At 36.2% G+C, this 25,088-nt stretch overlaps 2 protein-coding genes across 7 annotated transcripts in view; one reads left to right on the top strand and one right to left on the bottom strand.

Moving 5' to 3' along the window:
* BROX (BRO1 domain and CAAX motif containing) lies at window positions 1-22,881 on the bottom strand. Of its 5 annotated transcripts, none has more exons than XM_008074247.2 (13): window positions 22,501-22,881; window positions 21,266-21,382; window positions 16,659-16,765; window positions 16,207-16,303; window positions 12,177-12,272; window positions 11,459-11,531; window positions 10,405-10,510; window positions 9,442-9,531; window positions 7,090-7,175; window positions 6,062-6,143; window positions 5,598-5,748; window positions 3,659-3,818; window positions 1-2,704 (listed from the first exon to the last, which is right to left on the bottom strand). In XM_008074247.2, exons 2-13 carry the CDS (start codon window positions 21,364-21,366, stop codon window positions 2,618-2,620), a joined length of 1,236 nt encoding a protein of 411 aa, XP_008072438.1. In that variant the 5' UTR covers window positions 21,367-21,382; window positions 22,501-22,881; the 3' UTR covers window positions 1-2,617. The 5 variants fall into 5 exon arrangements, with proteins under 5 accessions (XP_008072438.1, XP_021562567.1, XP_021562581.1 ...); XM_021706892.1 differs by lacking the exon at window positions 22,501-22,881 and adding an exon at window positions 22,045-22,134; XM_021706906.1 differs by lacking the exons at window positions 3,659-3,818; window positions 22,501-22,881 and adding an exon at window positions 22,045-22,134.
* Window positions 22,882-22,920: 39 nt separating this feature from the next.
* AIDA (axin interactor, dorsalization associated) overlaps window positions 22,921-25,088 on the top strand; it is a 41,311-nt gene continuing 39,143 nt past the window's right edge. Inside the window, exons 1-2 of one of the 2 annotated variants that reach the window (XM_021706917.1) lie at window positions 22,949-23,001; window positions 23,108-23,238. In XM_021706917.1, the coding sequence (XP_021562592.1) occupies window positions 23,129-23,238 (110 nt within the window). In that variant the 5' untranslated portion in view covers window positions 22,949-23,001; window positions 23,108-23,128. Of the gene's footprint in view, window positions 23,239-25,088 lie in introns of both variants that reach the window. The other variant, XM_021706912.1, reaches the window with a different exon arrangement.

Raw genomic sequence — 25,088 nt, 5'->3', positions numbered from 1 at the left:
TTATGATAAACCAAAGCGACATTCCAAATTTATTTCATACATGTTGAGGTTAAAAAATGCAGTATTTTCTAAAGCATGTTACTTTGTAAAACAAATATTTCTGAATATGTTTTTATTTTTGTGTACACTTACATAGCATTGAAAATGTCACCTCAGTATACAACATACAAAATTTTCTAGATTATTCTTCAGCAATAACGACAAGCTCTCTAGCCTAGCTTACCACAGTACACACATACTGTATCATGCCAGGTAATTATGCATCAGACATAAACAGTGCAATTGAAACTCTTCTTTGAGATTAAGAGATAGGTACTAGTAAACATATGCAGAAACCGGATAGGTCAAGTAATACTGAATATTTAGTTAACTTCTGAAGCATAAAATAACTGATGCAAATATATTTATCATTTTACATTTCTGAGAAGAATTAAAGTTTTTTTTGCACTGTAGTAACCCTGTTTCTGGCTAAGCAAGTACACAAATATTTATCAAAGAACAAAAATCCCAATGAAATTGTAAGCAAAATTTTTTATTTTCATAAATAAAAAGATAACTCATTATACAAACAATACTTTTAGCAGAAGTAATGTTAGTTACCACTACCTGGTATGAAATGCAAAAGTTAACACAAATAGTCACATCTCTCCATAACATCCATGCAACTTCTTTATATTTGATAATTTCCCCAAATTTCCAACACAATTTCAAAAAAATATATCTAATGGGATACTTTTGTCACAAATTACCATCTTATGCTGAGATAACAGATTATCTATTGAGTTAAAGTAATACCACTATTTACTGCACTTTACAAAAGCACCGAGCCATTATGTTTCCATTTCACATGTGGTAGTATAATCCCCAAAAAGTCAATGTGGAAATTTATTAAGTAGGTTAATAAGCATTAATACCCAAGATAAACAGGTCCCATAGGCATAAAGAGCTGGCATCAAGTACCGTGTAAAAGTCTTGTCAGTAAGTGGCATATAGCAAACAGACGAGTGATTTTGTAATGAGAGCAGCACAACACACAGTAATTTAATAAAGTATTTTCCTTTGTAGATATCAAAATAAAATAAAATGTTGTTATTAGTCCACTTATTCTGGGAACTGCAGCTTCAAATATTAACTATATTGTAAGCAGTAATTAACATTTCCATATATTAAAAAACATCATTGATTTTATGTAACTTTAAGGAGTGTAAACTATATGATTTCAGTAATAATTTATTTGAACACAATAATGATTCAGATAGGCATAATATTTCTTACTCATAATGAAATGTATATTCCTATTCGGCAGATTTTATTTCTCACAGGGTTGCTGTGCAGATTCAATAGTCTATGTATATAAGTGCCCAGCACACTACTTGGCACATAGTAAGCTTTTAGCATAATCCATTTATATTATTTCTATTAAGTGAATCAATCTGTCACTTATAATTGAAAGATTATCTGATGTCCAAGGAGAATAACCAAAAGAAGATAAACATACAGATGTATGACTTTTGTTAAAGTATTATGCATCCACTAGTTCCCAAGTCTGTATATACACTAATTGTTTCAAATATTACAATCTATTTCTTAAGATCATACTGTTATCTACATTTGTTCTCTATGATTTTGCTATAGCCCTTGGCCTAAAGCAATTCAGTTCTGACAAGACCTATTAGGAAACCATACAAAAACAATGTACACTGAAATCAGGTAACAAAGGCATATCACTAAAGCTTCTTTAACAAAGAAGTAGAGTTACCCAGTGTAATTCAGGACAACCTCTCATTTAAGTTTAAAGTGTTTTCTTTACATCATGCAATATCTGACTTCTTCAAAAAACATTTTCCATTTTTACTGTCTTCTCTTACATAGAAACATTAAGAGCTGCTACAAAGTTCTGTCTTCTCAGTAAAAAACCCATTAGAAAAGGTATTTCTAAAAATCACTGTAGGGTTACCAAGAATGAACGAAGCAGAGAGTTACTAGAATAGGGATAAGTTTATAAAGTTCTCAACATACCTATAAACACTGATTTCTCAAGTAAATTACAGATTCTAGTAAATGTAAAGAACTTAGTATGAAGATTTTCTGATCTTTAACTGTGACTTTTTTCTCCACCAAAAAAGAAAACTGACTCGGAACGTAAGTCTGTGCTCTAATTAAAACAATGGTGAGAGGAAACACTGTCTCTGTTAAAAACTTACTCCTGTCATTCTTCTGATATCAAATAAGAGAAAGGAAAATACATTTTTTTGTGAAGATAGACAAAAATCATACCTGAAATCACAATTCAGGTGTATAGTATGTTAACCTGAAACTTTTTACTATCCAGAGTTCAACAAAAGACCCAATCCCCAAATATGCCCTTGACAGACACAATAAAATCTTTCAAATGTTGTCCTGATTAAAAAGGAGAGTCTGAAAACAAACCATAAAACATCTCCTCTATATTAAAAATCAAGACCAAATAAAATAAAGGCAGATTCCCTCTGAATGTAGTATTTATTCTATGGGTTTCAGAGAAGTTATTTCAAAAAATATGAACTGAAATCCCATCATTTATCTTATCTACTGATAGAGAGATTCTAAGTACATATGTATTTTGGGAATATTTTTCTTAGGAGATATAGCACCCAGTGTCCTTTTGCGGTTTGATATCTGGTTCTTTCACAGGTTTTACTTCTTCTTCTGGTTTGGGTTTCGTCTAGAGAGAAAGAAAAATACGGTGTAAGCACAACAAGATTTAGAAAACAAACACTAGATCTTTTTCACCCCAGACTTTTAAAAGATGCTATATCAAATTACATAACATCGATACTGACAAAGCTATTCCAGAAACTATATATTGATTCCTTTTATGACATAACTGGAAAGAAACACTTCAGTAAAGATGAAAACCTAGTTTGGTAGGCAAAAATCAAGCTAATGACACACCTGCTCTACACTTATTTCTGAGTGATGAATCTATGCATGTAGAACACAAGTTTAGAAATAACTTATAATGGTAATAGGCTATCTCTTAGGGCATTACTTTATAGCTGAATAGAGTATATAAAGATGGTTATTTTAAGGAATAATGGTTTTAGTATGGGAAGGAAATTATATAAAAACGACCCAATTTCAAAGAAGCAGTTATGGCTGCACAAGAATTAATATTCCCTTTGTCACAAATCTTTAGTTTTTTGGTTGTTACAAAATTTCTACTTAATCTACCAGTTGATTTAGAACACCAAGATGTACTTATATAAACACAATCATTCTAATTTTAGCCCTGGATTCACAGAGTGCTGAAATTAGGTCAAATCTTCAAATACTCTGCAATATGCGAAAACAAAAACAGAGCATTGCTATAGCAATGTAAATATGGATGATCTTTTCTCCCATACGTTTCTTAAAGGAGACACTGGCAAGTTGTAAAAAGGCAAGATAATGTATTAAAAAATCAGTCAATAATATAGAAAATCAGAAGATATTTAAAATCTAGAGGTCTTCTCTCCGAGAGTGTTCTATGACAGACTATACCAAGCACTAAAATTAACTACCTTAACATTTAGACAAACTTATGTTATCCATGTAAATACAGAAAAGTACCAAAATGTTAACTCTGAATTTTCTTTTTAACTTTTGTGAATGGAAGGAAAAAAAAACAGTCTCATACACTGTCATCCTTGGGTCTCTTGGTGAGATCAAATGCAGCCAATGTTTCTGGTGTCCAATGAGTACTTATTGGAGGAAATTCAAAAGGTACAGGCTCTACAAGACCATAATTTGCCTTGAGTTCCAGTTGTGGGGCTTCTGTTGGAATTTTTTGAAAGTAACTGCAAAAAGCAATTGAAGTAGCAATTTATTCATTTGTTTAGGAACTATTTGAGCATCTAATATGTTTCAAGACCCTGTTAGGGACAATGACAACTGAATAATGATTAAGAGATTTCTCTGGCTCTTTGAAAAGCGACAAAAATCAAGAAACTCTGTCAATTACAATGCAATGTAACTGAAGCAGTGAAGATATAGAATGCCATAAGAGCACAAAAGAGGGGCAATTAACCCAGATTCCAGGGTTCAGTGGCTCTTTCCAAATGAAGTGATTAAAGGTGAACTAGGCACATTTAAGGAAGTGAAAAGCTCAGTATGACTAGATACAGAATATAAAGGGAAGAATGTAGAGATAAAAAAAGGGACAAGGCTGGGCTCGGTCGCTCAGCCTGTAATCTCACGTTTTGGGAGGCCAAGGTGAGTGGATTGCCTGAGCCCGTGGGTTCGAGACTCGCCTAGGCAACTTGGTGAGACCTCATTTGTACAATAAATCAAAAAATTAGCCAGGCGTGGTAGCGTGCGCCTGTAGTTCCAGCTACTTGGAAGGCTGAGGTGGAAGGATCGCCAGAGTCCAGCAGGTCGAGGCTGCGGTGGCCGGGAGTGGCCACTGCACTCTAGTCTGGGTGACAGAGAGAGACTCCAACTCAAAAAAAAAAAAAAGGGACAACACTGATTCTACCAACATACATAAGTAGTGATTTACAGTTTGAACAATACTGACAGATTAATGAAAAATCACTAGAAAGAACCAAAAGGGATTGAGAGATAATTTTCCTGCTTTAGAGGTAGCTGAAACCAGAATGAGATGAACATGCAAAGGGAGTAGAAAAAACATATATATTTAACACAGGATAAAGAACAGCAGGAAAACAAAGTCATGAGAAAATTAGGAAAGTAAGTAACAGTCCTAATGAAGTGAACTATATGTTAATAATTTGTTTGAATCTTAAAATCTGCTTTTATATGTCATCATCAGAAGCAGAATAAAAGTTAAGTCCTACACAAGTGAACTTTATCACCAATTGAAAGAAAAAATTAATACTAAACTTAAATGCTATTTAACATAGAACTTTTAGAAATAGAGACTAACAGAAATTCTGATCTTGCTAGAATATTAATATTTTAATACAATTATAGAGCAATACAATAATAACCTTTTGCACTTGGAGACATCTCGTGGATCACCTACCAAGAACTCAATCACACTTTTTGACAAAATAGTGAAAAACGAATCACTTCATATTAACTAGTACAGTGTTGGAACCAATTAGCTTATTATAATGATATTTGGCTTATAATGGAATTTTGGACACTGAGGAACTTATTTATGACAGAAAAATCAAAACTTTGTATTTTATATTTTCCTAACGTGTGGTGACGTGAAACAATCACCGACATGCATTGCCGGTTCACTGATACATGCTGTGCAATAGTAATTTGCTTGACATCTTCTACGTGGTGTTCTTCTATTTGAGTAGATAGTACAGTCTCAAATATGTAATTTATTATCCAGTCTATTGTTTGATGCTGTGGAAGGATGTACTTGTGATTCCTGAAAATCACTTCTCAGCTGATCAGTCATATCTCAGTATATATTCCATCTCTTTACTTGCCTTTTTGTGCAAAATTTGAATGGAAAACTTCAAGGAAACATACATTTTTGAAAAATCAGCGCTGGCATGTTTGTCCTGTATAATCACTAGCAAACTCTTTATTTCCCAAGAGGGTATATCCAAGTGCAAAGGGTTAATAATACTAAAATAGTATTAGGCCGTACTCACATAAATCCATTTTCTCTCTGACATTTTTCTAGGGTAGTCTTCACAAGGTTTCCAAGTTTCCTAAAGAACAAATGTCCTGAAGGTTTGACTGTTGGTCCAGGTCCTTTGGTTTCTCCATATTCTTTACATAGTGCTTCTGCATTTGCATAAACTGCATGTGAGAGATACAAAGTCTTTTGAGTAAAACTAATATTGCTTATTTATACTTACAAACTTTGGGAGACAATACCTTTATTACACTTTATTAATATAACAGCAATACCAATACTAATACTGTAAGTAGAAGGTGGGTATTTTCTGCAGGTTCTAGGTTTTTGAAACATTTTTTTTCTTTTCTTCAATTAACTCACCCTTTTCTATTTCCCTTTCATAAATTTAGCCAAAATCTCTTTAGCTGACTATTCCCCTTCTGTTAAAGCATTTGTTTTTAAAAAGGGAGTTAATATTCTGACAAGGATACTTACATTTTTCTGCTTCTTGGAGAGACCTGATTGCTTCACCACATTTATCACTAGCCAATAAAGTCTGACCATGGTAACAGTAAGCCTGATAAAAGAAACAAATTTTTATTCATTCTCTCACCATATAATATTTCACCTATTATTGTTTTACATATGTATCAGATAAATTGATGCCTTTCTCTACTGTTTGAAGTATCAATACAATCCCTCACACTTCTTGAGTAAGCTTTTCTCCATCTCTCTTTGTATAAAGGATAAAATTATGTCAAGTCTTAAGCCAAAACAGCCTTGTCATCATGTCCTAAGAGCAAACGCTATTTGCTGAAATCTGTATCTAAAATGAGAAAATAGTAGACAAAGGAGGAAACTACTGTGCTAATGCAGAGGGTAGAAAGAGGGAGTATTTTGAGGTTAAGGGCTAAAGAGGTCTTAAGATAAATGTAGTAGCCTTAACGTTTACTCTTTAAATGTCTATATCAGTGCATGTATGAAGCATACATGGTAGTATGCTTGAAAACAAATATAAAATATAAGAAAGAAAAATATCTACTTAAGCCTGAAAAAGGTTTTTATCTCTCACATGATATTCTAATCAACAAAACAATTAAGTCTGGTGAGTACAACAGACTGATCAGTAACTTTCAAAATGATGTTTAGTGATGGTTATTCACCAGTCTAGGTGATATACTGTGTGGTCATGCCTTAAGAGGAGAATTAGTCAGTATCTTTCTCAATGTACAAAATTAATCAATTGAAAATTCTCATTAAGTATGCAGAAGGTTTAAGCCCAAAAGTGGGTTTTTAATCAAACAGTAATTCATTGCTATAATCCAGTTTTACACTTCTACACCATCTCCTTCCACCCACTTTAGTTCACAATGGCTGCACTGATTGGCAGCGAACATTTACTGAGAGCTAGCTATTCATTATTTGTAAAATGCTAATGAAAAGTCTGGTGAGATGAGAGACCTGGTACTCCAAGGGATGGAGAGACAATAATTTACATTGTTCTTCATGTTATAAATACTTACATAAGCTGTATAGAAACACATTTTCAAGTGAAGATATTTTCTCCATTTGGCAGAATATGCAGGCTCCAAACTGGATAAAGTATGATCTAAAGTTACATTTTAAAAAGCAAAATATAATTTCACCCTGATTCACTAGAAGACTTTTAGTTCATGTGTTCTGATGTTAAAAGTAGAATGGCATTCAAGTCTAATACTCAAGAATTTACACATTAAAAAAAAAACCCTTATTTATTTAAAGTGATTTATTTTCCCATAACTACACTTTTAAGCTCTGTAAGATCTGTTAAATATCATGGCATCTCTTTGATTTGATGGTTAATGTAACTTTAAAGATAATTTAAAAAATAAACTATGACCAGAAACTTAAAAGTAAGTACTGTTTATACTGTTATGGTATCTAACTTAAGAAATTTATATAACATAGCAATGCAAATAGTAGTCTAGTCACCCAAGTCATAAACACAGAACATACTCTTTCATTCACTCCCTCTAACATTGAATCTTGTATAAAACACACACACATTCACTCATATATCCTTTCACCAAATATCTCTCAGGTTAATCTTTTCCTTCTATTTCCTACTTCGCTGTATTTGTCAAAGCTTTCATCATTTTCTTCATAGACTATACAAATTTCTTAAGTGCTACGTAGAGTTAGCCTATTAGTCCTTCACACAGCAAGCCCATATGTAATACTGCAACTACAGGGACCTTTCTTAAACTCAAATCCAGGAAAGTTAGACTTACTTTTAAATAGTCTCCAAATATCTACAGAATAAAGGGCAAAAGCTTACAATTCTTGATCTTACACATACATATTTTACCAAATTTTTCTCCTGTCACACATCCTGTGTTTCAGCTAAGAGCAACTGTCTTAAGGATCCAGAATGTGTTCTTTCTTATTTTTGTATTTACTATAGAGAACATTCTACTCCTATACTCTGAAGCTTCCTAGGAAACTTAAACATCTATTTATTTTTCACAATAAGGCTAAAATATCACCTTCCTCTAGAAGTCCTTTTGTAGCATGCCTAGATTGCTTAGGTTCTTAATTAATTGTTGTAACATCGTCTTACTTAATGATATAGTAATGTGATTACATGTCTTTTCCTACAATGCAAATCTGCTCTACTTATCTCTACTCAGCAACTAAAATAGTAACCATGTCATAAATAAAAACATATGCATGTTTCCTAAATAAGTGAATGTAAATAATAATAGGTCAATCAGAAGAACTGTGTTCCAGTCCCAATCCTCCACCTGCTACATTTTAAATTATGTGTTTAGTCATAACCCTCTGAATTTCAGATCTTTGTCTAATTAAGATAGTAACCACGAGGGGAAATCCTCAAAAAACCCAGAATTATTTTTTGGACGGCAGGTCCCTTGTAGTACAGGCTTCCCCTGATAGATACGTGTTCCAGGAACTTGTTGGCTTCAGTGTACCAGCTAGCACTGTTGCGAGAGGCTGCGTTTGGCTTCAGTGAATTTATTTTGGAGATTCTTTCAATGTGCTTGCCCATTTCATGATGGGTGATTTATGAGTGCACCTGCCCAGACTGTGCCAAGTGCACAGTAGTTTTTGACCAAAACGGCATGATCCCTGTGCCCCACTCTCCCTATTCACCTGATCTTGCCCTGAGCAATTTCTGTTGTTTCCATGGATGAAAAAAGTCCTCAAAAGGAAACGTTTTGCTGATGTGGAAGAGGTGAAACAAAAAACGGCAGAAGCACTAAAAGGCATCAAAATTGAAGAGTTCAAAAACTCTTTTGAGCAGTAGAAAAAGCATCATGATAGATGTAGTACATCAAATGGACAGAACTTTGAAGGTGACTAAAATCTAAACAAGAATGCACAATTTTTTTGGACTGGAAAATATAGTTTATTTAGAAAGTAAATGAGAGGGAGAGAGACTGATTGATTGATTTTGAAGATTCTCTTCCCCAAGGTAGGGGAAGGGGGCCAAAGCTAGGAAACATGGCCTAGTCAGTGCTTAGCAAGGCCAAATACACAATTTTTTATAAATAAATTTCACTTTTTGGGGGCTCCCCCCTTGTGTAAGGTTGCTATAAAGACCAAACAAATCCCATTAAAAAACAAAAAATTGTGATTATTAGATATCACTGGTTAAGAAGTACAGCACTGTTTTTTCCATTAGAAGTTATATGGCATATTAAATGTTATCAGCTTTAATTCATTTACATTCAACAAGATAAATAATGAAGGTATTACTTCAGATTTATAAACAATCAAATAATCTGATCATCTTTTTTTGGTTCCCTATTAAGTCAAGACCAAATAAACTTGAAAATCTAAAGACTAAAACTGTAACAACAGAATTATAAGCTTACCAGCTTTTTGATAGAAATTGGCTGTTTCATATGCCAGTGCAGCAATTAGTCCAGGTGCATGTTTTAGTTCAATTGCTCGAGCAATTGTTACTGTAACCAAACACAATAAAATGAATCTACAATTAAGTTCACTTGCATTCATCTTAAGTTCAATTATAATAGCAAACGACAGTCTGATTATCTCTTCTGGGATTTTAATTCAGTTTCTTAAAAGTTTTAACATAAAAATTTACAGAAAATGACAATATGAACAGAAAGCACTGAACTTGTTGGTTCTGATACCATTTCTTTAAATAAATCACTAGTCAATTACTAACTAGTCACAGAGAATTACTAATATAAAATAGCATGACCTTAATAGGAAACAAATACTTCAGAGAAGCATTGGAGTTTAAAGTAAAGAAAAATAAAAGCTTACAAAGTTTCTTTGTTGTTTCACATAAGTCCCATGATTTCCTGCCACTGAAAGGTGAAGACTTTAAGGTAAGCCAAAAGCAGCAGGAAAAAAAAAAATGAGTATAGTAGAGGTAGAAATGATGAGTTAAAGCAGTGGCACGATCATAGCTTTCTATAGCCTCTGACCCCTGGGCTCAGGAGATCCTCCTGAGTAGCTGGGACTACAGGCACATGTCACCACATCTGGCTAATTTTCCTTTGTAGAGATGAGGTCTCGCTATGTTGCCCTTTGCCCAGGCTGGTCTCCAACTCCTAGGCTCAAGTGATCCTCCTACCTCTGCCTCTCAAAGGGCTGGGATTATAGGCATGACCAAAATCTATAAGGCCATTAAATTGTGAGACCTTTTCCAGCTAATTAAGAATGAAGGCAAATGCTAAAATAAACATTTTTCTCATTATAAAATTTATCAAAACCTAATATCCAATTCCAGATAATTTTGATTAAAAAAAAAATTAAATGGTAACACAGACATTCTTACAGAAAAATATCTTACAGTATTTAGGTACCTTCTTGAGCTTCAGCCTGACATTGAATAATATATGCTTCTACGAGTCGTGAGTCTAAATCCCTTCCTTTTTCTGCAGGTGTAATAAGTTTTGGGAGATGACTTTCCTGGAAAATAAAAACAACAAAAAAGAAGCCAAATTTTATTTTAATCCAGTTGTTAGAGATGAAGAAAATGGAAGTCAAATGAAGACATTCAGTTTGAGTCTTACAAGAAATTCAGGGTATAAACAAAAACTTTGTAAAAGAAGAACAATATGCAGTAAGAAAGAATTAAAGTTCATGTATACTAACTTTTTATAAGAACAAAAAATTTAAGAGCAAAATTGCGGTCATAACAGATTGCTCATATGCAAGCCATACTTTTATCTTGAAAAATAACTAAAATAGTAACCAAAATTCCCTTTTGAATGATAGCCTGAATTGTTCATTCACATTAATAAAGATATTAAGAAAAAAGCACTGCAATTCTACACCTAATTTGAGATTATAGCTTTTTAGTAACTGTAAAAGCTTCTTATTTTATAAAGAAAAAGCCCAACATTGGCCTCCAGAAGGCCTTCAATAAATAGTGGTTTAATTAGAATGAAGTGGGGGAAATTCTGTTTGGAAGACATATTATTCTTTCTCCTAATTTCCATCATATCTCCATGCAATTTAATATAATTAGAGTGCAGTGATTGCCCCTCTAGTGTTTTCACTGAGATTCAGAGCATGCAATCAGAAGTTCGGTTTTGTGCAATTAGGACTGTTCCTGGCAACTGCTGTAGAGCAATGAGAAATGGAAAGAACCATTCATTTTTCTGCTTTACTTTCTCCTATGTTTTCAGAAGACACATAAAAATTAGAAGACTTGAAATTTCAAATTGTAAAAGTCACTAGTGATTTTAAGACCATAAAATGGAAACATTTAATATTTAGTAATTGGTTGTACTCATCAATACGGTACATAACACAAGAAAAATACATACTAGCGTTTTTTACATAATTAAACAAAAGTCAAAAAATAAAAAATTATTTACAAGCTAAAGCATTAAGTACAATTTTTTTTCCTACCTTTAAATGTTTAAAGATCCCAGCTGCAATTTTTAGGCTTCGATAGACTTCTTTTGCTTCATCTTCTGTTATGCTGAAAGATGGGGGTTACATTAGAGGACAAATCTCACTTCTAGTATTAAAGCACAATTATGATTCATTTTTTAAATGGTTGCATAGTATTCCCATGTATGGAAGAACTATAATTTGCCAGTTTCCTGTTGTTATATTCACTTAAGCTATCACAAAAATTGCATCTCATTTTATGTTACAATTATTTAAAGCTTCAAAACATCTTTTCACAAAATTATAAGCCTTTTGTGTTTCTTTTTCTGTGAACTGCCTGTGCATGTCCTTTGCTTATTTTCAATTGATTTGAAAGTCTTTCCTTTGTTGATCTGTAAGAATATACATTATAAAATCCGTTTATCATATACACTGCAATGTTTCTGATCAATTTTTTTTTTTTTAAACTTTGCTTACAGTACTTTTATGTAGTCAAGTATTGAATCTTTCATTTTATGGTTTCTTGGTTTGGAGTGTTATTTAGAAAGACCTTCCATGTGACAAGACTATTAATTTTTTTTCCCTTTTAACACTAGGCACCATAATTCTGATATTTAAAATACTAACATCATAAGGCAATCTTTCACTTGTCTAAAGTGGTACTTTTTGATCAAGATTTTTTAATCTATATTTTTTAAATTGATGCTCCACATAATCCCCCCTTTTAACTTACTTTTCTTTTCCAGCCAATCTTGAAGCATATTTGGTATACCATAAAGCTACATTAAATCCCATGGAAATTAATTCAAAAACAGCATCCTGCTGGGCACTGGAATCATAAACATGATCATCAGGTTTTGTCAATTACTGAGACATTGCTACATGAAACCAACTGGACATCTAACTCAAAATTACAAAGAACTATAATGCTAACTGGTAGACGTGAAAAAAGGGGTATGTTTCACATAGATGGGGAGATAAGACACACAGGTAATTAAACAATGAATGGCTAAAGATAATGGTCCAATATGTATTATTCATAATAATTAACATGAGACTAGCAGTTTCCAGTTTATTGTACACAGTAGGTAATAAAAATACAGATTCCTGGGACTTAACCTCAGAAAGCTTGGGATGGGGCCAAGAATCTATTTTTAACAAATACTTAGTTGTTTCTGAAGTGAATGGTTCTTATCCAACACTTTAAGAAAATAGAATTCAGAGGAGACATTGTTTCAGGATAGAATATTTAAAGACGATTTAATGGCATATATATATATATATATATAAAAAATTTAAATTGTGCCTGGTAAGATGACTGGAAGGGAAGCAAAAAGACATCCAAGGAAAGGAAGTGATGCTATCGAGCACAACAAAGTATAAAGATTTTTTTTTATAGAAGTGACCTAATGAGCTTGATTGGAATAAATGGTATTAAAAAAAAAAAAAAATCTAGGAAAAAAAGGGGAAAAGTCAAAATGAAGCCAAACTGTGGAAGATTTTTTTTTAAAAGCAGGATTTATTAAGAAGACAAAAAAGCTATCACAGCAGGAGGGGACCTGAAAGAGCAGGAGAGGACCTAGAAGATTTTTAATGCCATAGCCCATCAGTATTTTACAAAAAGTTCTTGGAAAGTATACTTTATACCTTGCTTGTTTTCTTCAGATTCTATTATTAAATATACATAAAGATGCCAAAAATATATTAAGCACATGAGATATTGATACCAATATATAGTTATCATTGTTCTTACAAGAAACTGAAAATTTTTTGTGTTATCTCATTTATCTCAACTGACGAAGAAAGCAGAATATATTTATTTTCCACATGTAATACTAAGATACGGAAGTTATCCAAAGGGGAGAAACTAGAATCATCATTCTAGCTTACATTTTATAGTTACTTGTTGACCCCTATCTAAAAAGGAATGGAGACATGACAACTTTTTAGATTAAAAAAAAAAAATTTGTCATAAAACATACACTAATTAATAAACTGTTCTGTTTAGACTATAATATTAAAAAAATGAGTTATGAACAATTTCTTCAAACTTTTTTATTGTCTGAAATAAATATACATAATTTGATAGCTTATTCTTTTCAGCACTGAAAACCTCCAGATGATTTATAGCTAATGATCTAGTAGGTATTTTTAATTTACAACTTTAAATAAGACAGTTTTGCTAACTTAAGTGAAGTCTCATGAATAACTCTTCCTTTTTATCCTTCATTTATTTCAATATTCCTTTTTATCAAACATTCCATTACTATGACACTATATACAAGGAATAGTCAGAGTATATAAAATGGGCAAACTATTTTTCAGAACAGAAATACTCACAGTGCAATTTCTACTGAATAAGCAGTAATCAAGCATAAATAAACATAGAAATCTCATATGTACTGAATAGTCAATATTACTAAAGGTCTTCATCACATAATTCTTCACTGTCTCAACACTGAAAAAAATGTTCAGCGGTAGCTCACTGTTAACAGAATCAGAATTTGACATGATGGGGAAAAAAACCCCACCAAATTTACGTAGTGTAAAATATTACAGAATCTGTCAGAGGTTTAATTCCAAAAAGCTTCTGCAAAGCAAAAGAAACCATTAAAAGAGTGGGGAGATAGCCCATCGAATGGGAAAAAAATATTAGCCAACTGCACATCTGACAAAGGCCTAACATCCAGGATCTACAAGGAACTCAAATGTGCCAAAAGGAAAAAAACAAACAGCCCTATTAAAAGTGCTCAGTCTCACTAATAATCAAAGAAATGCAAATCAAAACCACACTAAGACATTACCTAACTCCAGTCAGGATAGCCATCATTAGTAACTCAAAAAACGACAGATGCTAGAGAGGATGCAGAGAAAAGGTAATGCTTCTAAACTGTTGGTGGGAGTGTAAACTAGTACAATCTCTGTGGGAAACAGTGTGGTGGTTTCTAAAAGATCTAAAAACTGACCTCCCATATGACCTAGCAACCCCCTTCTGGGAATATACCTAGAGGAATTCAAATCATTCTACAAAAAAGATACTTGTGCACGCATGTTTATTGCAGCACTATCCATAATAGCAAAAACATGGTACCAATCATGCTGCCCATTGAAAGCAGACTGGATAAAAAAAGTGTGGTACATATACACAATAGGATATTGCATAGCTATAAAGGCCAAAGTTATGGACTTCACAGCAACTTGGAGGGATTCAGAATCCATCACACTCAGTGATCTATCACAGAAACAAAGAACTGAGTACCACATGTTCTCACTCATAAGTAGTTTCTGAATATTTATCATAATACTACATGAAAGAGACTGGCAGTAGCAGGACACTGTTTGGGGGGGAGGGGTGGGTGGGACATAACACTAATAAGGGTGCCTGATCCCAAACCAGGCAAAGTGAGGACCAATGGACCAACGGGAGGCCCAAACTTCATCTGTATGATGAACACTTATGTACCTAACTCTGAATTGTATCCTATGTCTTTAAAATTAATAATAATAACAATAATAGTAATAACAGATGCTTAATTCTTTAAAAGTCCTTTTAATTAAAAAAAATTTGTCCTTAATTTTGGATAAAAACAAAGCGTTCATATCGAAAAACAGAAATGAGGTCTTAAACAACTTAGCATCCCAGAATATTAAAATTTAGAAAGAATCCCTAGTCCCTACTTCATAACCAGTTTACGAATTCTACATATAAAAATTCCCAAGGAAGAAAGTAATATTTAATGCATGTTTTATTATGTGCCTAGCATTTTATTGTTCACTTAATATAAATTTTGTTTATCTTGTTCTTCATGAAGTCCTCCATCTGTAACCCCAACATATAGTTGAAGAAGCACATGTTCACTCAGTAGAAAACCTGGGATTGTACCTAGATATGTATGAATACAATGTATAGACTATAATGTCCAGCCACTATAACATACAGCCTACTTTCCAATTCTAATTCCAATTTCCAATTCCTTCTTTTCTGCTTTTATAAAACAGTAAACCTAAAGCAAATTGAGTTAAAGATATATAGGCATTTTAAACAACACAATGGTGATAAAGAAGAGTAGTTAAATGAAAAATTGGCACACGTTGTGATGTCTCCTGTTATGATTACATCTATTTTAAATAATATCAAGTAGGCAACCCTTTCAGGACCCCTCTCACTGCTGGAAACTTTCTTGTCTTCTATATGAATTCCTACTTAAAATAATAATAGTAATAATAATAATAATAATATCACGTGAGAGTTGAGAAAGCTCTGAAGGGAAGTTTTTAAAAAAAGACAGAAACAGCAAAAAGAACTAAGGAAGAAAATAAATACTGTGAATCAAGAGCTGATATTGGAGAGAAAGAAAAGAGAGAAAGACTAACCAAAGATATCTGAAGTATCCATTAGGAAAAGAAAAGTAAGTGAAAAAACTTAAATTCTGCTAGGCTTGAAAGCAGGCAAAGATGGAAAACCAGGTATGGATTCCAAATTCCCAAACCACTCTTTGTTGTTACTTAAGGTCAAAGGCTAGTCAATTGTAGTTAGCATTTATATTAATTATCTCAAAAAGAGATTTGGTCAGAAAAAAAAAATTACATTTTTATTTAATAGTGTGCACTAGAATTTAGTTTAAGTGTTTTTAATTAATTTCCTAATAAAATGTTGATCAGACATGTATTCCTCTTCTTCAAATACAGAGGCTACAAGTTAACTACTGGTTAGATAGTTACAAAAACTGACTTCAATTTAGCGCTAGTTTAGCACTGCTTACCTTGGAACCTGTCCTTGTAACGTGTCAGTCCACTTGAAATTTTGAATATATCTTAACTTGCTTTCTTGGGTAGATTCATCCAATGAATTTATGAAACCTATAAAAAGACACAAGACATTTTAGTTTTAGAAGAAATATTGAGTGTTCTATTCAGAAAAACTTTCAGATAATTACTTTTCCAGGTGCCTGAATGAAACTTCTCACCCCTTTCTCTCTTTTTACATCTCACACCTTCTTCTAAGGTAACATCATATGCAATATGCACATATTTAATTTTCAAAACATTAGAAATACCACACACCGCCCTTACATTCTCCTATTTCTGAACCTCAAAAACACCAAAGAATACAGCCTGGAAGACTAAATTATTCAAATCGGAAAAGTCTAAAAGTTAAATGTAAACTTCTGTGCAGTTTTGCTAAAAAGTCCAGAAGTTCATATAAATAACTAACCTTGTAAAAGTGAAAAATATGTATCTGCTGCATTCTTCATCATTTCTGGATTACAGCTCAAATCAGTGAACAGTTCAAGAAGTCGTGCCCTGGATGATCTCAAGTCACTTATATGAAACAGAAAGAAATGGCAAAGTTATGTAAGATATTGCAATGAATCTATGTGTAAGTGCCTTACAGGTTTTAACAAAAAGACTTTAAAACACAACACACACACACACCCGCCCTTACCTCCTCTGAGGTATTACCAAGTACACAGGAATGAATTTAATTAGGACTAACACTAGAGTTGAAATCTGTAATAACTGTTTTTAAAAGTTGTACTAAAGTCCAGTTAAAGGGGCAAATTATAAATACAATTATGTAATTAAAATATACAGCAAGTTTAAATTAAACAAAAAAATCAAGCAGGCTCGGCATAGTGGCTCACACCTATAATCCCAGCACTTTAGGGGGTAGAGGTGGGAGATCACTTGAGCTCAGGAGTTTGAGAACAGCCTGGGTAACAAAGGAGATCTCATCTGTTAAAAAAAAATTTTTAAATTAACTGGTGGCACATGCCTGTAGTCCCAGCTATTCAGGAGGCTGACACAGAAGGATTGCTTGAGCCCATGAGTTGTAAGTTGTGGTAAACTGTGATTGTGCCAATGTAATACAGCCTGGGAAGGAGTGCGATCTCGACTCCAAAAAAAAAAAAAAGTCAAACAAATGCATGCATTTAAGATGCAGTGAGGAATAAAACATAAATACTTTAAATTAACCAGTTCATAAGTTCTTTGAAAAACAGATATTTAACATATCTGTGTATAATTTTAGTATCTCCTTAAAAATTTCTAAATTTGACATGACAAGTAAAATGTCTAAAATATACTTTATTAAATCAAAAATCATATTTTAAAAATGAAATTACATCCTACAATTCAACATACACATCAAGAATATGTAAAAACGTGACCTTTAATTTTTGTTCCCTAGTCTACATTCTATGCAGCAATAAAAGTTGCAGATTTACCTTTTCCTTCTTGAAATTCTTTTTTCCCTTAATTCCAATAACACTAAAATGTCCTGGTGTACCTATTATTTTTAAAAGTTCCTTTTATACCTTGTTCTATGCCCCTTTCTTATTCCCACCACCAGAAATGTTCAGTCTTTTGTTTTCTGGTTTCTCTTTTTTGAGATCTCATCGGTACAGTTTCAACTATATCCATTCTGAGATTATCATCATCAGGTTCAACTTCTAGTTCCATATTTAATCCAGGAGGCAATTAGCTTAGCAAGGGTTCCAGAATTCACGTTACATGGACAATGACAGAAGACCCTTGAAATGTGTGCAAATGATTAAATTTAAATTTTAAGCACCAAAATAGTAGGGAATGTATATCTAGAATTTATTGGGTGCTAAGAAAAAGCACATATTCAAAATTATTTGTTGAGTGAAAACATACTAACTTTTTAAATATTTTCTTTTGCAATTTAAAAGGGCTGTAATACAGCAGTAAAACTTAGAAGAGAATACAGACTTAATCCTGAATGGTCTAGATATAGTGCTTATTCACTGGTACTAATTCAAAGGGAGGTAATATGTATATCAACAATTACATATAGCTGACTGAAAATGGCACAGGCTACCTATGAATTTGTTACTGTTTAAGGTATTTATCTACATGCTGAAAAGGAGTGATTTAATTCCTAGATTACGAGGAAATGCAAGCCGGCTTGGTGGCTCAGCCTGTAATCCCACGCTTTGGGAGGCTGAGGTGAGTGGATTGCCTGGCCCTGTGGGTTCGAGACCTGCCTAGGAAACTTGGCGAGACCTCATCTCTACAATAAATCAAAAAATCAGCCGGGCATGGTAGCGTGCGCCTGTAATTCTGGCTACTCAGAAGGCTGAGGCGGAAGGATCGCCGGAGTCCAGCAGGTTGAGGCTGCAATGGCCGGGAGCAGCCATTACACTCCGGTCTGGGCAACAGAGTGAGACTCCAACTCAAAAAAAAAAAAAAAAAGAAGAAATGCAAATCCTTAAGGCCTAGTCCATACTCCAATAGTTTGCTATCTATTTCCATGTGGGTGGTTGATCATCACCTATAGTCCAGTGTATAAAGAAGTATCCATACTAAACTGTAGAATTTGAGAAAGAGATACTTTAGAAACAGCTAATTTAGGCTGTTCGTTTTTCAGATTAGGAATTAAGCCCAAGAAGTTAAGAATTTGCAGCCGGCCTCGGTGGCTCAGCCTGTAATCCCGCGCCTTTGGGAGACTGAGGTAAGTGGATTGCCTGAGCCTGCGGGTTTGAGACCCACCTGGGCAGCGAGACCTCATCTCTACAATAAATCAAAAAATCAGCCGGGCGTGGTAGTGTGCACCTGTAATTCCGGCTACTCGGAAGGCTGAGGCGGAAGGATTGCTGGAGACCAGCGGCCACTGCACTCCAGTCTGGGCGACTGAGTGAGACTCCAACTCAAAAAAAAAAAAAAAAAAGAACTTGCTCAATGCTACAGATACAACAGCTAAACTAAGACCAGCCTCTAGAAGTCTAGATCAGGGGTTGGCAAACTATATCCTTTAACTTGTTTGTGTATAGCTCACAGCTTATTTTTGTTCAGCCTTCAAACTAAGAATGGTTTTCTTATTTTTAAAGGGTTGTAAAAATGAACAGAAAAGAATATCCCACAGCTTAAAGTAAATACTATTTAGCCCTCTATAAAAAAAAGTCTGCTGAAAATTGGTCTAGATTAATAAGCCAACTTTCCTCCATTTTGTTCTAATTACTTATTCCCCCAAAAGTAACAACTCTCCTGATTTTTCTTTACTGATACCACTAATGTCTTAATCATCTAGGTGCTCTATCTCATGTAGGTTGAATCCCTTTCAACTTCCCACAGTAAATCAATCAGGTAAGTTGATTCCTCCTTCAAAGTATTTCTTTTTTTTGAGTTGGAGTCTCACTCTGTCGCCCAGACTAGAGTGCAGTGGCTGATCCTGGCCACTGCAGCCTCGACCTGTTGGGCTCCTGCGATCCTTACGCCTCAGCGTTCTGAGTAGCCAGAATTACAGGCGCACGCTACCACGCCCGGCTGATTTTTTTTTGATTTATTGTAGAGATGAGGTCTCGCTGCCCAGGTGGGTCTCGAACCCGCAGGCTCAATCTACTCACCTCAGCCTCCCAAAGGCGCAGGATTACAGGCTGAACCACCGAGCCCGTCAAAGTATTTCTTGAATGTATTTCTTTTGTTCTAACCAGACTGCTCTACTTATTATCCCTAAAATGAAGAGTTTCCTGATAGAAATGATTTTTGGTTTTCCTTTCTATCTAAATCAGGAATCCCAAATACTTTCGATAAAGTGCAAAACAGTAAATATTTCAGACTTTTCTGGTAATAAGTTATCTGCTGGACTGCTCAACTCTGCTGTTTTAAAGGAAAGCAGTCAGAGGCAGCCATATACAAAATATAATGAAATGTGGGGCTGGCTGTGTGCCAATAAAACTTTATTTATAAAAATAAGTATTGAGCCAAATCTGTAGGACAGTTTGCCAACACCTGATCTAAGTCATACATGTCATTAAAGCTCCACAGCTCAAGCCCTTTCTCAACACTTCGAAGGTCATTCCAGGACACAGGGATCTCTCGCGGCACTGATCTCAATGAATATACTATTTGGACAATTAACAATGTCCATATATTACTTTGTGAGGTCTCCTGTACTGCAGCAATAAACAGCTTAACTCTTTTATTGTGACTGCATTAGCCTTTTTGGGATTCATTTATTGATCTAAAATTAAGAATCCTGTCCTAGGTTTAAAAAGGTCTATAACTTAACTCTTTACATGCCATTTATAAAGTTAAAAGAAATTTAACTCTTTGCCCTCAGATGTCCCCTCTGAGGGGACGTCATAAATCTAGCAAACCACTTGGATGTCCCCTCTTAGATGACATAAAGAGACTGCTAGTGAATATATAGGATAAACTTATGCCAGTATGACTTTACCAAAAATTTATATTTCCTTGAAGTTTTCCATTCAAATTGCACAAAAAAGCAAATAAAGAGATGGAACATATGCTGAGATATGGGTAAAAAATATCAGTTGGCATTATGTAGAAAGAGATTGTGTGTGAAGTGCTCTCACAGTGGAACACACACTGGACAATAAATTACATATTATTAATGAGGGAGGACAAAAATGAGACTGCATTGTCTGTTCAAATAGAAAAACACCAGGTAGTTGATGTCAAACAAATTATTACTGAACAATATATATCAGTGAATCTGCAATGCATGTCAGTAACATTACCATACATTAGAAAAACACAACATTTTGATTTTTTTTGTCACATATAAGTTCTTCAATGTCCAAAATTCCATTATAAGCGAAATAAAACAACTGGTTCCAATGCTATACTACTTAAAATGAAGTGATTTGTTTTTTACTATTTTGTAAAATAGTGCTGTTGAGTTGCTGGTAGATGATACATAAGAGATCTCTGAATGCAAAGGGTTCAGCTAGGGACAGTATGTTACACATTTCTGTATTGCCCATGGAACTTAAAAAAGCACCTTGCATCCAAGGGTGCAACAATCAATATTTGCTAAGATTGACTAATACTTACTTGCAAATTTTTGAAGCTGAAGGACCAGTGACTACACCATAGTAATTAAAAGAGACAGGAGCTGTGGCTTTTAATGGGTTCCTATGAAACCAATGGGTCATTTTCTCCAGATGTTTTCTATAAACAAAAAAGAAATGTATAAAAATTAAAGGTAAAGCATTTAATAGACACTATAAATAGCATAAAAAGTTATGCTATTTACGTTTAGCACTTCCCTTACAGTATTTACTTATTCGTGACAAAACTGGTTTAGGGGAGCACCAGATACTTAACGAAGAGACTGCACTGTGGACCCAATGAAAAACTGAACAGGTTCATTCATAACGCAAAACAACTAGCAAGTCCTTTTAAAAAACACCATTTTCTAAACATCTCCCACATGAACTTCCTAGTCTAAGTACAGCATATACGAGTCTAAACTCAAGCGTTCTAAAGATAACGTCACACTCAAAAAACTTGATGGCTGAAAACAAATTTTCTACTAACACTCCTTTCAAGGCGGCCTCCCACTTCCTGAATGAAAATGTCTGTGGTTGTGTGTATCATTACTTAAGGAATGAAAGGTCTAAGTTACCGCCCTGCCCCATGTTTACCCTTCTAGGACCCAAAGATCTCCTGGTTCCGGGAATTCGGAGGGTGGGGTTGAAGAATGACACACCCACCTGGAAGTACGAAGGTATCTTTAGAGTCATCAGTACAACCTTCACACACTTTCACAGGACTTGGATTACTGACAAAGGCCCCCTACTCCGGAGGACATAAGTCCCCCAGGAACCTACCTGAGTGCCGCCCCCAGGTTCGGAGCGTCCACTTCCTGTTTACCACCCAGCCTCTTCCTCCGGTGCCCGGTCCCATCGGAAGCGGCGGGCGGCGACCTTGCGCATGCGCGAACCCTAGCGTGCCCCCTCTTTACAAGTAGGCATTTCCGTGGAAAGCCGATATTATCAACCCGGGAGAGGAGGGCAGACAACGGCCGAACGAACCCCTTAGCTTGTATTATGAGACCTCTAGAAGCCAATGGAGACGCGGGCGGATCTAGCTGTTGATACCACTGATTCGCGGGGCTAAGATGGAATTTTTATCGTTTGTTTCAAGGCATTCGAAAGTCTTATTTGGACCATGATCCAAGGGTCTACGGAGACTAGTGTTAAAGGGGGCAACCCTATTGCTTGGGACTCCGGGGAAACAACAAGGGGTTATGTTACTGAGAAACGCCCATTTTCTGACATACTTACCAGATTTCTCAGAGTCTGTACAGAAGTCCTCCTGAGGGAAGAAAGGCAATATCGGGGTCCGCAAGCGAGAAAAGGAGGGAGTTTCGGAGAACTGAGACTACTGAACTAAAGCGACAGGAAACCAGGCCAGCGCCAAGCCGACGTCACATGGGCCGGCGGCCATGACCGCTACCGAGGCGCTCTTGCGAGCAACTCAGGGGCGGGGGTTGCCTTGGCGTCGCGACCTCCCCAAAGTACTCTGTTCGGCAGCTTTTTCCAGCTTCTCCTGTAGATTTCTCCGCTTTGAGCTGTGCTCTCTTCCGCAGAGAGGCAGGGAAGAGTTGGCCCTGCCGCTCGAGCCAAGGGAGGATGCCGCGATAGCGATGGCAGCCCGCAGGGGAGCGGGGCGGCCTCAACCTAACACGGGGTGGGGCTTCGGGGGCGGGGCCTCAGCGGGGCGGCCGCTTTGGAGCCGCAAAGTTTGGCTGTGGCGGCAAATGGGCTTGGGCGGCTCCTCGGCGGGTGGCGGTGGTGGCCGTAGCGGTTCCGCCTGGCCCTGTTAATGTCGGGGCCAGGCCCGGGGAGGATGGCGCCCTAGAGCCCGGTCTCGCTGGGGTAGGGGCGGGAGGGGACGGGGCGGGGACCGGCCATGTCGGAGGTGACCCGGAGTCTGCTGCAGCGCTGGGGCGCCAGTTTTAGGAGAGGCGCCGACTTCGATTCTTGGGGCCAGCTGGTGGAGGCGATAGACGAGTATCAGATGTGAGTGACTAACCGCGGGAGCGGGCCAGACCGGCTCCAGTCGTTCGCCTCTCCCTCGTTTCTGTCGGTGTCTCTCATCACTGTATCTCCAGCCAAGGCTTCTCAGGGCGGGGCCCCGCAGGCACTGGGGCTGAGAGCCCACGGGCCCCCGCGAGGCCGGTCTGGAGACAACGGGTCCGTTGCCCCGGGTGTCTCGCCCTCCTCCCCCCTGCGCCCGGCCGGTGCCATTCAACAGGTAGCCCTCTTTCCTGGGCGCCGGCCCTAACAGGCTACCCACTCAGTTCTTTCCGTCGTCTCAGGGGTCCCCCGCCGGCGGTCAGTTTCCTCTCCTCCTCTCCTCCTCCTCTCCCAGGTTGCCCTTCCTCGGTTTCTCTTCTGAAATCCATGAGGAAGACTTGTGTGTTTTCCGCCCACGTTCCAGGGATGAGTGGCCTTGCTCTGCGTGTGTGTCTTCCTCCCTCCATGTGTAAGAGAGGAGGGAACTGGTTGCGATTGAGGGAAGGGGGTGCCTCCCTGCCAAAAGAAGGGTCCCCTCTCGCGTTCCCTCTCCACCCCTCTTTCTGGTAAATCGTGTTTTCACAATTCCACCTCAATTTCGTTTCGGTTTCTGGGACTGTTATTTGGTAGGCTGTGAGTGCCACCCACCCCCTCACTCGGTTGCTTTGGGTGGAGTCCGCGCAGGATGTGAACAGAAGGGAGCAAAATGTGAATTAATAGACCACGCACAGGAGCCACCACTCCCTCCTTGAGTCCCTCCTCCTTTTCCTGTGTTGAATGTATAGCCGTAGGGTACATGTGAGTGCCAGTACCCTGGATCAACGTGACCGGTTTCTTTCCCTTTCTGGTTTTTCCAAAAAACTTTAGGGATGTTTTTAAAACGAAAACATGTTATATATATATCTAAAATCTTGCTTAGCTTCTTGCACATTTTCACTGAACATAACTGCCTACTAAGACGTTATTGTTTGCAACCTGTCGCAATTAACTATTCTTCGTTTAAAGCAAGTTATTGTTTGAGGTTTCACCGAGAATGAAATCATGTATGAGTAGATCCCACTCCCCCACGTCTTCTGGAAAGAATACACAGTTGATACTTGGAAGACCTAAACTCTTATCCTCTCCCCACAGTACTTGTTTTTATCAGATCATTAAGATAATTTAGATGTGTAGGTGTTTGCCTACCCAGTTTTACTGACTTTGAATTGCCCGTGGTTTCCAAAAGTCCTGAAAACAACCATGCTCTGAGACATTTTTCTGTGTGTAACAACTACTAGCATTTCTTTTACACTTTCACATGATTTCATTTGCTCTTTCAACTACCCAGTAAGAATATAAATATTCTCATTTTTCAAAATTAGGAAAACTGAAGTTCAGGTTAAAAGATTATATTGGGTTACAAAACTATACCACTGAAATCTGGGATTTTTAAAATTTATTCCAAATCCTGTCTCCTTGACTACATAGCACTTAAGTTTCTTTAAGATGCCTTGATAGAGTAATTCTGTAAGTCAATTGGACAAATGAGAAGATTTTCTTCATTACCAAAGAACATACCCTTCCATATGCCAGTTAGATAGTGAGCGAGTTACACAGTGAACACTGATGTATGCTCATTTTGTGTGTTAACTAAAATTTCATAGCTTGAAATATAAAGCTGCTTCTTACTTGTGATGTGGGACCTAGCAGCTGTTAGCACTGAGCAGCGGACCTTACAATGGAAAGTGAAGAATACCATGTCCAATTGAAATCACAAAGGAAAGTTGAATATGCAAGCTGGTTAGTTGGAATTTCTAGAAACATCTGAATGAGAGTAATAGGCGCAGGCAATCCATTGTTGGACCTCAGTACTA

Source organism: Carlito syrichta, unplaced genomic scaffold (genome assembly GCF_000164805.1).
Source record: "Carlito syrichta isolate Samal-C Ts95f unplaced genomic scaffold, Tarsius_syrichta-2.0.1 Scaffold116229, whole genome shotgun sequence".
Taxonomy (NCBI): Eukaryota; Metazoa; Chordata; class Mammalia; order Primates; family Tarsiidae; genus Carlito; species Carlito syrichta.
Note: the sequence above shows the minus strand (reverse complement) of the source record. Positions and strands in the feature narration are given on the sequence as shown.